At 40.4% G+C, this 16,453-nt stretch overlaps 1 protein-coding gene across 2 annotated transcripts in view; it reads left to right on the top strand.

The window, feature by feature from the left end:
• Positions 1 to 16,453, top strand: part of LOC145444664 (NACHT domain- and WD repeat-containing protein 1-like) — a 35,465-nt gene that overhangs the window by 3,758 nt on the left and 15,254 nt on the right. The window contains exons 2-12 of one of the 2 annotated variants that reach the window (XM_080322679.1): positions 898 to 1,100; positions 2,230 to 2,354; positions 3,121 to 3,347; positions 10,876 to 11,039; positions 11,541 to 11,643; positions 11,704 to 11,907; positions 12,068 to 12,261; positions 13,169 to 13,368; positions 14,410 to 14,671; positions 15,202 to 15,365; positions 15,840 to 16,043. In XM_080322679.1, coding sequence (XP_080178805.1) covers positions 898 to 1,100; positions 2,230 to 2,354; positions 3,121 to 3,347; positions 10,876 to 11,039; positions 11,541 to 11,643; positions 11,704 to 11,907; positions 12,068 to 12,261; positions 13,169 to 13,368; positions 14,410 to 14,671; positions 15,202 to 15,365; positions 15,840 to 16,043 — 2,050 coding nt within the window. Of the gene's footprint in view, positions 1 to 897; positions 1,101 to 2,229; positions 2,355 to 3,120; positions 3,348 to 10,875; positions 11,040 to 11,540; positions 11,644 to 11,700; positions 11,908 to 12,067; positions 12,262 to 13,168; positions 13,369 to 14,409; positions 14,672 to 15,201; positions 15,366 to 15,839; positions 16,044 to 16,453 lie in introns of both variants that reach the window. The other variant, XM_080322678.1, reaches the window with a different exon arrangement.

Here is a 16,453-nt window from a genome sequence, read left to right as displayed (position 1 = left end):
CGTTTTTCAGTAATCAGCTTATCAAATTTTGAGCTGGACACATAACATTTTCAAATTAGAAATGGAGTCGCGACCACAAAAGATTGAAAACCGGATGTGCAATCTACTGGTGCAGACAGGGATTTAGACTCATAGATAGTCTTATCCGTCGTGACACGACATGACTTTACGATGTATGATTACGTTCGCTGCATTTTCGAAGTCATAATCCACCGCCAGCTATACCGCTGACTATGTTCATGTGCGCGGAGAAAGGATCAGATTTTTATAGTAATATATGGAAGAATCAATATTATAGACAGATTTCATTCACAAAATTTAAAGACCAGATGTATATAGTAAGACCCCCCCCTCCCAGAAGCTACATCGAGTACCATGTGGTGGGCTCAAGATCCGTGTTTATTTGGATGGGTGTGGGTTGAAATTTGTTGTTTCGGTCTTGGCTACAACACACAACCACATAAATGCACCGACGTAACATTATAGCGGCTCCTGATGCGGATCGTGTCCACCTCTGGTCGATAGGCAAAGTTTTGCTAGTGTAACGTCATATTGACTGACGATACCTCATTCTAAGATTCGCTAGTGTGCGCTAAAGAGGGTTCGAAATTTGCCTCGAAAAAATATGGTAACCCTAATGTAGATGGCAACTCCACAGAAATGGCATCTCCACCAACGTCTGTACCTTTGTACCTTGTAGCTTTGTGTTTTGTATCCTGCGATATGACCAATCCATAATTAATACACGTTTCAGATTCGGGTAACCGAATCATTGTCCCAAGCCCCAGCAGTTAATTTTCTGATGAATATATTGGGCTAAGTTACATCGTGATTCGCACATAACATACAAGCAGCGTGTAAAGTTCTTTCAAATTCACGTCCGCACTATACGACTAGATATGTCGAGCGAGAGAAACATCCTGTACCACAACGCTTACCCCGAGCTACGAAACTTCTGTCAAAACCTCGGTATGGAATTCCAAGTGATCGATATGCGGTGGGGCGTTCGCGACACTGCCGTCGTGGATCATTCGACAACGTCGCTATGCCTACTGGAAGTGCAGGCGTGTAAAAAGGTTTCGGCTGGACCGTTTTTTGTTGTAAGTATATCTGCACGAAAAAATCCCATCACGCTGGAAATGTTCATACAACTACTGAGCGGCCCTCTTCGTGGTATATTCATTTATATAGTCTGCCATGACACTTCCCACATGTACGTGTCGAGCCTGCATCGTATATCAACGTCGGAGTTGGTAAAAACGTTTGCTAGCTTTGTGCTCCAATGGTTTAGATATGTTTAGACTTGTTACTATAGCGTTGGGCGATTTCGAGTTCCTAGGGATTGGACTCTGAACCGTCAAGTAGAGCTTTCGAAAATCACTACTAAATGTAATAATGACGTCTTCACTGTAGTCCAGTGGTTATCAACCTTTTCGTCTTCATGGATCCCTTTTGGGCCGCCACGGACCTCGATGACCCCCACAGTGTTAGTTAAAATTAAGCCCAATTTTTGTGCAACCGTCATGTGTCTTGTGCAAGTAGACCGGTGATAAATAGCAACAAAATGACTTTTCTTGAAAATAACATCAGACTATATAGAAATTGGGAAGACTTTTGGTATTTAAACGCGAATCCAGTAGCTGCATTTCTTGAAGTACGCGGTCTTGTAATTGAAAATCCGCGCCGTCGATTTGCTATGAAGGATTGCCAAAAATCACTTTCCACAAATTCAGGTATAGGGACGAATGTAATGAGAACGCGGAACACATCTGACGACATCTTTTGGTATGATCGCAACAGATGTGGCACCAAAATTGAGGAATATATGCATGCATGACGTTCAGCTGATGTAGCCTATATCCGAGTCCAAGGTATCGTGTTTACTGTTCAGTATCGAGTTCATGTCTTGGCTGATATCGAAAACCTCGGATTCGAATTGTACTCCTTTTTCTCACTATAAACCTGTTTATTCAAACAGATAAAAGACAACCTTCAGACTCATTTCCCTAATATAGGTCCTGTTATACGAGACTTGACTAAGTGGTATAGAATTTGTCGAGTCATATCACTTGGTCAAGTCAAGCGCAATGACTCGAGTACAAGTCGAGTGAATACACAAATTGATTCGAGTCGAGTCAAACCGGGTCAATAAAAATTGCGACTCGAGTGGGACAGGTTGTGATACATGGAGAGTGCGTATACATCGGTTACCATACTTCCACACTTCAGGTATTTTTGGGTCATCGTTACGGCTACCAACCGCTACCAACGGCGATAAGTAATGAAGAGTTTCTGATCCTTCAAGGCATTGCTAGCGAGACAAACTCGGACGACGAAGGACTCATGGAAAAATGGTAAGTCATAGTCGCGATTCGAGCCCGGCAAAATGATTTGAATACTCGAATCTGTATCGGGTACGTAATAACGATTAGAGTCGAGCAATGAATACTGATTTTGTCGAGTACTCAGATTATAGTTTCGGTACTATTTTCCACTGTGGAAAGCTGCAAACCTCGATTGGTCGTACGGCAGTATACTCACGTTACTGGAAATGACATATCTGTGAAGTCGTGATCGACCGACAGCATTGTCACAAAGTACAATGAGATAGGTTTGGTCGAAAAAATACCAAATAATATTTATTGAGATGTAGAATTGGCATTATATCCCAAAGGTGGAAACAGAGGGGGACGTAACTCCATACGTTTCCACTCAAGTAGAAGTAGAATTAGCTATTTTCAAGTAACTCAAAAGTAAGTATTCAAGGCCTAAAACACTAAAAACTGAAAAAGAAGTAGAAGTAGTTTAAACTCATAACCACTTGACGAAGTATAGTCCGAGCATGAAAAACCTACTTGAATTACTTCGAAAAGTACGAGTCCTTCGCTATTTATCACCTCTGTCTATTCTTTGCGGTCGTATAGAAGGTACATATTTCTACTTTCGACATAGTTCATACTGTTGTAAGGTAAGAATGCGCGATTCTCGAATACTCGATTCGACTCGAAGCTCAATACTTGATTCAGAATCGAATTACTCGAGTTTTCTATTTTTACCAGACCTATAGTAACGACTAATCTTCAATAGATGCAAATATACTATATCGAAAACGTCATCCAGGTACAGATTAGACAAGAATAATATTCCCGATACAAGGATACTGGATCGAATCACCACTCATTTTAAACACTACAACGACCCCAACTTAGTCGACCAACGGGATCACGAGCGGTCGGAATGGAACAGAATCTCCGATAAATTGGTGGCCGTGCTTAGGAAAGCCGCGGACGTAGCGGCACAACGAGGGGTTTTAACACCGCAGCACAGTCTCAAGTACAGCAAATCAGGTAAATAGCCGCATGCTCCCTGTCAAGTATTTGTGAATTTCTATTCTACACGAACACACTATTGGGATAGTCCCTCATGTACTTATTCCGCCTTTAGTACAGACACAGATGTCTAAAATCTAACTAAGTAGAGTCATACCGTAAATCAATGGGTGGCAAATAGGTGTATTTATCAGATGTCACCATAGCAAGAGGTGTTAATCGGGTGTAAATGACACTTTCATCTCGCAAATTGTGCTTTCATCCTCTTCCAGTTGGTGGAAATGAGTCAAATACGCCGATCCATATGGAGATATGTCTTGTCCACCTTTTAGGTAGTGGTACAACACACCAGAACTTACCTCATCCTTACACCAGGGTATAATTCAAACACAACACTTCAAACGAAATAATGCTTGCACAGGGATGTAGGAAAGTATGTGCGTAGCCGTATTCACGTACGATTTATAGCCGCTATGTAGTTCCGTTGTAGGTTCTGTGTTTGTGTACCACCTTGAGGGTTTGAATACACGCTCTTTTCACTAAGATTGCATCACACTTCTTCATTATATCTGCAGCTCCATCCGGTGGGAGGGTGTGAAATACCAATTTGTTGCCTAAAAGTTCCGTTGAGATGATTTACACATTGCTCTAGGGCAGTGATTCCCAAGCGCGGCCCCGGGGGCCGCATGCGACCCCCAGATAGCCTTCTTTCGGCCCCCAGAATATATTAAGAAATCGATTTATGACAAAAAATAAAATTTATATTTATAAAATACTCTTGCTTGGCTTGGCCTGTGTAGTTTTTAATTATAGAATTGCAGGAAAGTTGTGAGTATAGACTGGTCACGTTACGTCACTGCTGTTTCAATGCAATGTGCCCTAACTTTCCACTTGAACGAGCAGTAGCTATAGATATATATAGGTATTGATAACTTTCAAAACCGGAGCAAAATCCTGAAAAATGGGAAATTTTTCCCACTTCGTGGTCGCTTGACTAAAAAGGAAAAAAAGGCTCAACTCCCGGAAAATACGGTTTTTCATTCACATTAACAGGAGGTTGACTGAAAAAAAATGTCAACTTTCCGGTCCAGCTCCCGAAATAGCCGGCATAGCGTTCCTATAGTACTGAGTTAATGTATATCAGTCGAATTTAGCCCTGTATGTAACCAAAATACTCAAAAAAGAAGACCAAATCTCAAAAAGAAGACATTTGGGCGTCCTCCGAGGACACTTTAAAAAAAAATCAAAAAAGAGGACAAATCATCTTAAAAGAGGACGTATGGTAACCCTATGATAACTAGCATAACTAAGCAGCATAATTGGTAGTCCTATAGTCAGGGCCGTAACTGCCGCACCCCAAAACCCCCAATTGATGGGGGCGAGCTGGAAGGGGGCCCAATGGCCCAATATTATTTCGTGAATTAGAATAAATTATAGAGTATTTTTTGAAAATTTACGGGGTCTGCAGTTTCAAAGACACCTCTCACTCAGCTCTACCAGTAAACCTGATTACGTGGGCAAAGAGGACAACCATGCAATTCCCGATCTTATGCACCGATTTTATCATGAATTATCGAAATATTCGCGCGTCGCGCTGTCTCACTAAACAGTACAACTTTAATTTCGTGGCAAAAGCGAACAACGTGATACGGGGTCAGTTTATCACCCTATGGGAGCCCGGGGTCCTGACGAAGTGCTGTTACGTTCCTGCCAACGGCTATACCCCGGATATCTTTAATTACTATTGAGAGGGCCTATACCTTTTCAAACACACCTCACTCAGCTCTACCGGTAAATCAGATTACGCGAACAGAGACAGGATGAAAATTGATAGCAATGCATGTGATTCCCGATCATATTGACCGATTCAGTCATGAAACTAAAGAAATTTCACGCGCTTCGCGCGTTTAGGCGAGAAAAGCTGATTCACTCAACGGACACCCAATGCAGCAGATAAGTAGCCGTAAACAGTGTACAGTTTAGAAATCTCGCCAGGGCAATAAAACTACTCCGAAATAGCCATGATGACTCTTTGGGTCCGTTTCATAGCCGTAGTATTCGTGCGGCCCCGACCGTACTCTGAAATTCTAAATTTGGCCCTCACACCGAAAAAGTTTGGGAACCACTGCTCTAGGGTGTAAATCGGCGAAATACACCACTACCGTCCACAGTATACTTTATTTTTACATCTCACTTTCCTAGACACCACTATAGTGTTCGGAGTATTTACACCGTCGTGCTTAAGCGCACGCAGCAACCCAATCATTCCAATTGTCCTATATAATTTACAAAGGACGGCACCATATCCCCCCATTCACATCAAAGGAAAGGACATAGTTTATTTTTGTCCTGGATGTTTTTGCGGCATATACACTAGCTGTGCATATCCATACCACGAGTGCATGATGGGCATCTGCCGCTGGACAGGGAATGTGCTGATATAGCCGGGTACGGCTTTCTAAAGGTGAGCTTAAATTAGCCTACTGCAACGAAAAGAAAGATTGTACTTGTAAATATATGTCAGATTTCGTTATATGCGATATAATTATACAGCGTCCTGTATGGAGTTGGAGTCAGAGAAGGGGGGTTGACCATGAAAAAGATATAAAGGCTCTGCATAGAATATCACTGACGTATATATAAAACCAAGGATAGCGTTATAGATAACTAACCTACGCATGGATGCGTAACATGTGATTGCACCGTTGGACACTCGAATGCGGCTTCCTGTCTCTGATATGGTAATCGTGTGGATTAGCGACCCGAGCGCAAAATTTATTAGAATCTGCCGCACCGATTCCCAAATTAGAAATTATAATCTGGTTAAGTTTGTTTTCTATAGTTGTAAGTAGCTACCAATAGTATGAGAGGTTTTACTAGGTAACTGATACAGCAGAACTTGATCGAGTTGTCCTACGGACCCACGCCATTGTTAGGAACTGTAATGTGGTTGAACAGATGTATAGTGTCAGTTCCAAGCGATCCAGATGATAAAGCAATAGTGAACTTCTATTACCAAAATGCCAACCTATATCGCTTCATTCGTAAATCATAGTCATATAAGCATCAGTATTCGAAACTAGGGAAAGTGTGGACGTGAGGTTCACGTTCGCGTTCTGTGTGTGAACCTCACAAATTTAAAGGTTCGCGTTCACAAACGAACCTTGGTAGGTTCTGCGCTGTGAACCTTTTTCGTATATTACAATTTTCACGTCATTATAACATCTAGGGTTGAAATTTATTGCATTTCAGCAGCGGGCCACTGCATGAATGGCGCTGGCAGCATACAAAATCAACACTAAACGAGCATGCACCTTGACAATCTCAAAACTTTTATTTGCATTGTTACAAAAGTTTGCTCGAAATATCCCGCTTTCCGTTTATGAATATTTAGTGACTCTCTTCTAAGAGCTTGACCCGCAATCACATAACATCAAGAGCGAAATACGCTACATCAAGTGTCGGCAACCTACGGCCCGCGGGCCGGATCCGACCCGCCAAGCGAAATTGTCCGGCCCGCGACGAAATAATTAGTTACCACGAGAATACGGCCCGCCGTTTCGTAATGAGTTCCAATTTGCAGTGCAGCACTGCTTGGAAAGAATGCGGCATTGCTCCGATATAAAGTAGGCTATCCTACGTCGTATAAGTCTATTGTTACGCCATAAAACTGGTGCGAAGGCGGTCGACTAGTAGCCTATCTCGTACTAAAAGTAGATGGAGAATGTCTGTGGAGTAGACTAGACCAGTGCTTATCAAGCGGGTGTATCGCGCAACCGAAAGTATACTATACTTTTTTAAGGGTTTGCCACTCAGATAGGGTGCGACAATAAAGGTGTTCCTCTGCTCAGACGCAATGACAAAATCTCAAACTTTCCCTGTTTCATTATAGATAACTAGCATCCGTAGGTTAGTCATCTGTAGATTAATTCACCGGAAGACATTTGACGCCAAGAAAACAAACCTGAATAGTGTTTTGGACACAATGGTGAAAGCTGATTTTGTCTCACAAACTGAATCACCGACAGTTAGCCTACCTCAGATATTACTAGAAGCAGAGCATCAATATGGCGATGTCTTGTATATCTGCAATGTTCGCGCATTAAGTCGAGAAGCTATGCTTGCACGAGTGTATGAACTGAGAAATGAAATAGCAACTTTACTTGAAAATACACACATCGCCGACTCATAATCTTGTCATCGAAAATGGATATCTAATCTTGCTTTCGTAGTACATTAAACGTCACATCTAAACAAATTGAATTTGCAACTTCAGGGGGAAATAACTAAATACATTAGATGTTGAGACACATTCGAAACAAAACTGCGACTCGGGGAATGTCAATAGTACAAAGAAAATTGTGCTCACTTTCCTATACTGGAGGAGAGTAAACCTAGTACCAGCACTATACATTTGTAACTGTGATATACGAAATTTAATTACTGAATTTCCACCCGCTTTTCCGACATTCGTTCTGTACAAAATAAATTCTGACTAGCCTACTCAGTACTCCATTTAATCTGCACGCCAATACCATTGCCAGAAAATTTCAAATGAGCCCATTTGAAATGTGATGCAGTTGAATTGAATGACAAATTTCATACAAAGAGCATATCGCTGAATGACTTCGACAAAGAGTACGTTCTTGATATGGGTCTTCATCCCAGCTTGACCAACAATGCAAAAGAAATGGCATCGACTTTTGTTTTCAACAATAAAATTCACGAAAAGCAAGCTAAGATCACGTATTCCAACGCCCATTTAGAATATGGTCTGATTCTTGCTTCATCTGACTCGTTACCAGAAGTTGAAAACCTTTCACAAAGCAAGCTGCGCCAAGTGTCACATTTATCCTGCGTTGTTGAAGTGTAAATACATGTGTTTTGCTCTTTTTGTGATTTGTATGATTGAGATTGTAGCATTGTAGGGTAATATACCGACGTGAGCGATAAATATAGTATTAAGAAAAATTCCGGCCCGCCAAAATGTTGTGCACTCGAAATTTGGCCCGTGACTAGCAAAAGGTTGCCGACCCCTGCGCTACATGAAGGTAGTCAGCGAATGATGCTTATTCAACCAATCAATGACATTCATATCGTTGTCCAATGTAAAAAAAAATCTAGCAACCGTGCGGAGTCAGTCTCGATTCCATATGTTTATTGTATCATAAACCCAAATCCGTGCGATTGGGATGTTGGCTGATGGGGTACCGTAATATCGGTTAGAAGTATAAAAACCCGTTTACACTCTGCTCAATATCAACGCAGTCTGGCCTAGTCTGTTAACACATAAGCTTATATTCCCTTGCAAGTTCTCGTCGAAATTGTTGGCAAAGCGACGGAAGATATTGATTTTATGGGATTAATATATCATTTGATTGTTCCAGTTGCTATACATTTGGCGACATTTAAAAAGTCAGTAAGTAGGCTACTTCAGCATTGTGGCATTATGTGGCGCGAGTCGACGCTAGGTATCGTGTACACTAGGGTTGTCCAAAATTTGGAAAATCTGTCAAATCCTCCGTTGTAATGTCTTATTCTATAGATTATTGATAAAAAACGACAATGGGCCTAAAAGAAGCTCACATGAAGGCCGTTTAGATTTCGTGCAAAGCGTTTGAAAGTAGCTGCCCAAGAATGGGCGTACCACCGACCATGGAACGGCGAGAAGACTAGTAATCACGAAACCACGGCTCTTGATTGGCTAATCGGCTATGCTTCAATGACCACGACAGCAGCAGCTTGCTGATTAGGCAATCAAGGAGTCTGCTACCGGCGGCGATTCTGAAAGCACATTGTATGTAGGTTGACGGATCATGATTTAGGATTGATTCAGGGTGTGTTGAGGTACGAAATACATGATGAACAAACAACAGCAGCTTCACAAAAACGTCTAAAGCATGACCGCTTTATTGTGAAGGAAACCGCCGTAGCCTATATGCCTTGTTTTTAACGAGGGAAAGCATAGGCGCTTATGCAAGTGCCGACGGATTCCTAGTTTCAGAAAGGATATATCATTATTGAATACAAAAATAAAGCTCACCAACGACACTATAATTCGTGTGATCTTATTGGGCTCAGGTTGTAGTACATAGTTGAAGTTTTGAATGCTTTAAGGATCGGCTGAATCAGCGGGTTATGCTTGGCACTTATCACATCAAATTATATTCACTTGCAAGTGTTGTCAAAGTCCTTAATGATAACGCAGAAAAGAGGTGTAAAAGTAAGCACATACTATGCTGGATATGATATGTCAATGATATGGCAAAGTCCTTAATAATCGTGCAGAAAAGGGGGTAAAGGTAAGCACAGAAAGTGCTGCATAGTGCATAGTATCCAGCATAATTTATATATCACATCAAGCATAGTCTGTGCTTGCATTTACATCTCGTTTCTGCGGCATCATTAGGGACTTTGAAAACAGTTACAAGTGAATTCAATTTGCTGTAAACATCTGATAAGTGCCCACTGCCCAGCCTAACCGTCTGATTCAGCCGATTCCAAGAGCATTCAAAACTTCAACTATGTACTACAACCTGAGCCCAATAATATCGCCTATAACTTCACTGAAATGTAGGGCTGAAATTAGCAATATGACGTCACGTGACGTCATGAGGTTCACGTTCGCGTTCACACAGAACCTTTCAAAAAGGTTCGCGCTCAAACGAACCTGAACCTTTCAGAGGTGCACACGATCCCTATTCGGAACCATTTTGCGAATATTTATGAGATCAACGAACCGGTAAGCATTACTGTCAATCGCCTTTTGTAACAGAAACGTGTGAAAAATGATTTTTAGATAGAACTGGCGGACAAAAACATAATCCAACCGCCGAATATAACGTATCCTACTGCGTCTTTCTCTGTTTGAGGAGAGGTAGTCCGTAAAGATGTAGCCTACTACTTTTTCGGAGTACTCAAATAGGTTTTGACACTCCAACTACTTATTCAAGTGGTTACATTAACATTACACTCAACAGTTCGTTACATGAAACTATTTATTTTTTATATTCTGGATTTTGAAGAGTATGGAATAGCTGTGTGATAGGTTTTCATACGTTTTATGGGTAAACCGCGCGAACTGACCCCGCATCACCATAATTGTATATATTTCTCATAATCCTACCTTTATTTATGGCATTATTAGTCATTTTGCATTAGTCGCGAAGATATATCCTGCAATGTTGAAATTAGCCATATCCGATTAACTGCTTGAAGAATGCGACCCCTTCGACTTTTCAAAACTACTCATTTGGGTACTTTTCTGACCATTCATTTTCTACTTTCATCGAAAGTACTTTATATATGTATTGGAAGTTTATTGCGCTACTTCTACTTCTACTTCTACTCAAGCAGCAATGGGGGCTACTATTTCGACTTCTGTGTTCAAATTACTATTGTATGGTTTTCCGTATATTCCTATACAATAATTACCAAGTTTGTCAGTGAACTTGCTGTCCTGCGTTTGCAACTTAAGAGTGCAACATTTATTGAGACTTCATATATATATATATATATATATCGAAAATGAATGCTTTTTCGTCAGTAACCCATATGGAAGTGGAAGAAGCGTTAGTTGGAAGCAAAGGAAGCTCAATTCTTGCTTACAACCGTGAGATATCCGATTTGAATGACCACATGGCCGACCGAAACGCACGAAAATATGTTGACATGTTGGACAGCGAATTCGGAGTGGACCGGCTACGTCAGGTTGGTTGGTTCGGTTGTCATAATGTTGTAGTCATATTGTCCTTATACATAGGTTTCAATATACTTTGCTGGTTCTTAAAATATAACTTGCAGCATCACGCACATTCATTCGGAATAATAATTGTTTAAAAACATATGTCTATCCTCTATGCAATTTGGGTCACATCTCATCATTCTGAAATTATATAGTCAAGAAAATTACAAAATCGTATTACCATCCTTGGTCGACGAGCATAGTTAATATTATAATCCACGTTTTAGGTGACCAGGTGTCTGTCATACATTGCAAATCTATCATGATTACATCTGGTCCTGTTTGGATATCTAACGAGAATTATCGAACTGGTACTAGCTGCTCCTGCGTTCAAATGTTTTCTAAATGTGTCCAATGCGTACAGACTGTATTTTCTGTAAGCAGCCAACAATATAGACGTGTTATATGACATTTAAAATGGACTGCACTGTATGCCCTGACATGACCCGTCACTCTCTGTACACTAGAAAATGCTCGCTAAAATGAAGAAAAGAATTGCGCAAAATTCCCCTGCAAAGAAAATACATAATTATCGAATATCATGGAAGGATCTGGAAGAAGTGGATCAAGGTACCATAATCATTTCTGCGGACTTTGGTGATTTCATAATTGTTTTTATGCTCCCAGCAGATCAAGTGTCTGAAGATGTGTATTTGAAGACGTTTTGCGACAAATTCGTTTCTGATATCAAAAAAGCAGTAAAGAGCTCTTTGAATCAGAAGCGTCACTCCACGAACAAGGAAAATGATGATCCGTTGTTGGAGGAGGTCCTGCATCACGCCCGACTGCAGTACGCCAAAACGTTGGACTTTTGTGGAAGGGTACACTTGATCAGTAAGGGAATCTCAAATTTTCCATAACAATACAATTTGACCAATGTCGTCAAAGTTATTTCATGACATATATGTTCCAATCCGGGAGCTATTGCCCTCCCGCATACGAACGACCGTGAATAGAAATATTTTGGGTGTTTTAATTAGGACGTGTTATGCAGATAACATTGTTGGCAAGATTTTGGATAAAAGAAGCGTTTCCCCGATCACGCTATTCGGAAAATCTGGGAGTGGGAAAACGGCGTTGATGGCGAAAATAATCGAGAGGATGCGCTCGTTTTCTAGCAAATCCACGATAGTTTATCGATTTTTGGGAACATCACCCGATTCGTCGAACATTCATAAAGTTCTGAAGGTTCGTAAAATTTTTTTACTGATCGCAATACAGTATGTAGTGTAAGGTTGAAGATTTGGAGTCGGAGTTCGTTTTTTTTTTCTGAATGGAGTCTGTATATATTAGGTAAGATTCTAAATTAGTCAGAGTTCAACTGCTTTAACTCTGCTTTGAATATAACCTTTAACGCATGGTATCATTTGACCTAGAGCCTACCTCAAATATTTGCGTAGTGGCCCTGGCTCACGAACTTTCCGAGTACTAAGAGCTGTAGCAGTTTTTAGACATGATCACATGCACAATCCATAACAGCCCTAAGACTATATTTAGTCGGCGTACATATGAATATATTGGAAAGTTATTTTTAAGTCACAATATTTCTTCGATCCACTAAAATATATGGACTTATAGAGACTGTATTATATATAACAAGTATACTGAGTACCTGAGTGATTCGGTTCTGAATCACGCATTATAGGCTTTGAGTCGAGTATTCGAGAGTAACTCGTCATAACGTCACAATAGTATTAATGATGTTGGAAATTCAGCTGCGTATCTTTTTTGCGACCACGAAGAACATATTGCCAGTTTTACATCACAATAAAGATTATTTGGTACTTTTTAGATTTTTAGACCATACCTATTTTATTATACTTTGCGACAGTGCTGTTGTGTGGTCATGACTACATGTTTCGTATGCTACTATACGACTAATCGAGGTTTCAAGCCTTCCACGTTGGAAAATTCTTTCGAAACGATAATTCTCGTTCATAAATTCATTAGTGAATTAAATTAATAGCAAGGCTCGTATGATTTCAGTACTCGATAAAATCCTGCCTCACTACTCACTTTAATAAATACTCGCTTAGAATTTTAGTACTCAAATCATTATGATCAGCCCGATATATGATACAATGCCCTATTTTAGAGTGTAATCCTGCAAATTTCGGTCGTGTACCGTTTCGACGCGCCGCCGTCGCATTTGATGCAGAATTTCTCCGACGTGGCAGATCTGTTCGCGAAATATTTGAAAAAAGTATCCGACGCGCTCGCGGACCGCCAGGGAGAGTCGCTCTATCTGTTTTTGGATTCGATCGACCAACTGTCGCAATACGACGGGGCACGCAGGTAATGTTGTTGCCATCAGATGTGGTCAGTAACGAAGTGCTCTATTTTTTCGAAGTTCTCAAGTAGTTCTCTACTTTCAGTGGATACTCAAGTAAATCTATTTCTTTGCTACTTTTACTTCATCTTATTTTACGACTCACTTACTCTTCGCTATTTGCAGTTTGTCAAGTAAAAATATTATGTTCCTACAATTAGGAGTAATGCCAGTTCGTCGTAAGTCCCATAACTTGAGCCAGATCGATAATAATCGGTATGCCGATAATATCAAGTCGATATCGTACTTTGACAGAAATATCGGTTCGGCCATTTAAGGCGATTTTGTGACGTCACAACAGGGTACTAGGAAGTCAGAGAAGTATGTTAGAATTACAAGTAGCGAATTTACACGCAAGTGAAAAAGTAGATCTCCCAGGCCTAGTTTTGCCTAAAAAGCTGAAACCTGTCAAGTAAAAGTAGAAGTAGTCTTACTATATAACCACTCAGAAAATAGTGTTAGTATGCATAATCTACTTGATAAAACTGCATCTACTTGTACTTAAGTAGAATTTTACGTTGCTTTGGCGTATTCAAATTCAGACGATTTTAATTCTACTTGAAGTAATTTTGGTCCGCTTATCAAAATAATACGTCTAATAGTAATTAAGTAGAATTTACGACGACGTCTACTTCTACTACTACTTGAGTACCTTCTTGACTACCTTGACTATCTCTGCTTAACAGAGGCAAACACAGTCAAACATCATCATCATCATCATCATCATTGGTTTATTAGCAATATTATCAGTTCAATACAACACAAAAATGCGATACAATGAAAAGACAGCAAGATGTCGAAGCGACAAGGAGTAGTCTATGGAATCTGACACCCACCTTGGCCTAGGCGATGTAAAGAGGAGGCATGCACACTGAATGAAAGTAAATAAGATAGTATAGAAGAAGAATGCGACAAGAAATAGGGCGGCATGTCATGGGAAGCGAGATCGATAGGTCAGTCGTGGTCCGGTAATCTTGAGGATGGACTGATCGTATTGTTAATTGCAGGATGCATTGGCTCCCAAAATCCCTGCCTCGTGGAGTGAAGATCATAATATCATCCATACCCGGGCCGGACTATCCGATCATACCGATCATGCGCAAGCACGTGGACACAAGCGACATATTTGAGGTAGCGGGTTTGACGATGGAAACCGCGGGCGAAATATTGAATAAATACCTCGGTCTCTACGGAAGACGATTAACAGAGCAGCAGGCCGACAAGATATTGAATACATTTCAACGATCACCTTACCCGCTGTTTTTGAAGGTAAATTGCTTGAAATCGAACTAATAGGGATGGGCCAAATTAAGCATCCGAGTATTTCGATTCCACATCAAGTATTAGGCTTTGAGTGTTGCATTCGAGTATCACTCATTATGATACTCATTAGCAGCATTATTGATGCGGAAATTTCAATTATGTACCATTATTTATACGTTTACAAAGCATAAAATGTCAGTTCTATACCACACAAAGCAGGGTTTTTAAACCTGGCGTCCGCGAGCTAGTTTTGAGGGTACGAAACGTTACTGTAGAAACTGCAGCGATAAAACTACACATTTATAACACTGGGCCATCATTTTGACTTATTTTGTCAAATCTCACAGGACACAAACCAAATTGATGACCTTTATTAGTCTTGATATGTGATGACCCTCTCTTTATACATCAGGCTCCAAAATTTCGTATATCACAACTCGACTCGAATCATTAAAACTATTACTCGATTTCGGTTCGGGTTCCAGTAATGTGCCCAGCTCCATTAGCGAACCGTTACTGCAATCCCCATTTCGCAGTTAATGCTCGAGGAAGCGAAGCGTTGGAGGTCGCATTATGACGTCACGGAGTTGGAACTTCCGGAGTCGTCCAGATCCGCTATTGCGAATTTTTATGAACGCTTGGAAAGCGAGCACGGAAAAGTTATCGTGTCGAGCGCGTTAAGTTTCATCATAGCAGCTCGGTAATGTTATATCTGCACTTTAATAAATACTGTATCTATATTGGAATCAAAGCTGGTCAACTAGAAAAGTTTTAGCTTTTTTAAAATCAGGTTAGAAATATAATTTTAGCTTCACAGTTTTCTCACATTATATTAGAATTAGAAATATTGAGTAGTGATTAGACTAAAACTTTAAAATTTAATTTAACTCCTATAATTAGAAAGTTCAGTTGATATCAATTCAGAGTTAATTCTCATCAGCATAAGAATGGCAAATCTCTTGACACCAAGCTTCGCCCGTTTAGCTCGATACAGTTCTCATGTAGCATTTTCGAGAAAACATGAAATTAGATTAGACTTACAATTAGGGCATAGAAACATTTTACAAATCAGATTAGAAGTAGATTGCGTCATTTCACTCTAAATAGTCTGATAAGTCAACTAGAATTGTCAGGTTGTCCAAGTCGGATTGGAAGATGTCACTTGTATTTTCAGAGACGGAGTTACAGAGAATGAGCTTCTCGACCTTTTATCTTTGGACGACGAGGTCTTGTTCGAAGCATACCAGTATTGGTCTCCTCCCACTGAAGGAAGTGCGAGAGTTCCTTCTTTCACCTGGACAAGACTGAAGCACGACCTGAGCAACTACCTTGTCAAGAGACAAGCCACCGGACACACGGTATTGGCTTTGCTGCACAGGTGATTTTTGAAATGAATTATAAAAAACCTAATATAAGTGATCATGTAGTAGGCTAGTTGAAGGGCGGTAGCCCCGTGACTAGGCGTCGGGAATCTTGTCCATAGAACAGGTGTTTATAAAAGCGCGGCATAAAAGTTTTCGAACTTCACAGCCAAGGTTTTCGATATGGATCAAAATTCCGAGTAGTCTAACTGGCAGATTTGGTAAGTTGAAAGCTCAATACTAAATTGAAAGGTCATCACTTTCGCCCAGACTAAAAAAGGTCATCACGTACTCTCGGTCCGCATCACGGCTATTAACTTTTAAGTCAGAAATAACACGGATCTTATAAATACTGGCGATCTAGTTTTATGGTTGTAGTAATGGTCTTTCATGAACACCTTGAAACTAGCCCATGGATGCCCAAGGG

This window comes from Botryllus schlosseri, chromosome 8 (genome assembly GCF_051294905.1).
Source record: "Botryllus schlosseri isolate E-star chromosome 8, Bs_hap1, whole genome shotgun sequence".
In the NCBI taxonomy this organism is placed as follows: Eukaryota; Metazoa; Chordata; class Ascidiacea; order Stolidobranchia; family Styelidae; genus Botryllus; species Botryllus schlosseri.
Note: the sequence above shows the minus strand (reverse complement) of the source record. Positions and strands in the feature narration are given on the sequence as shown.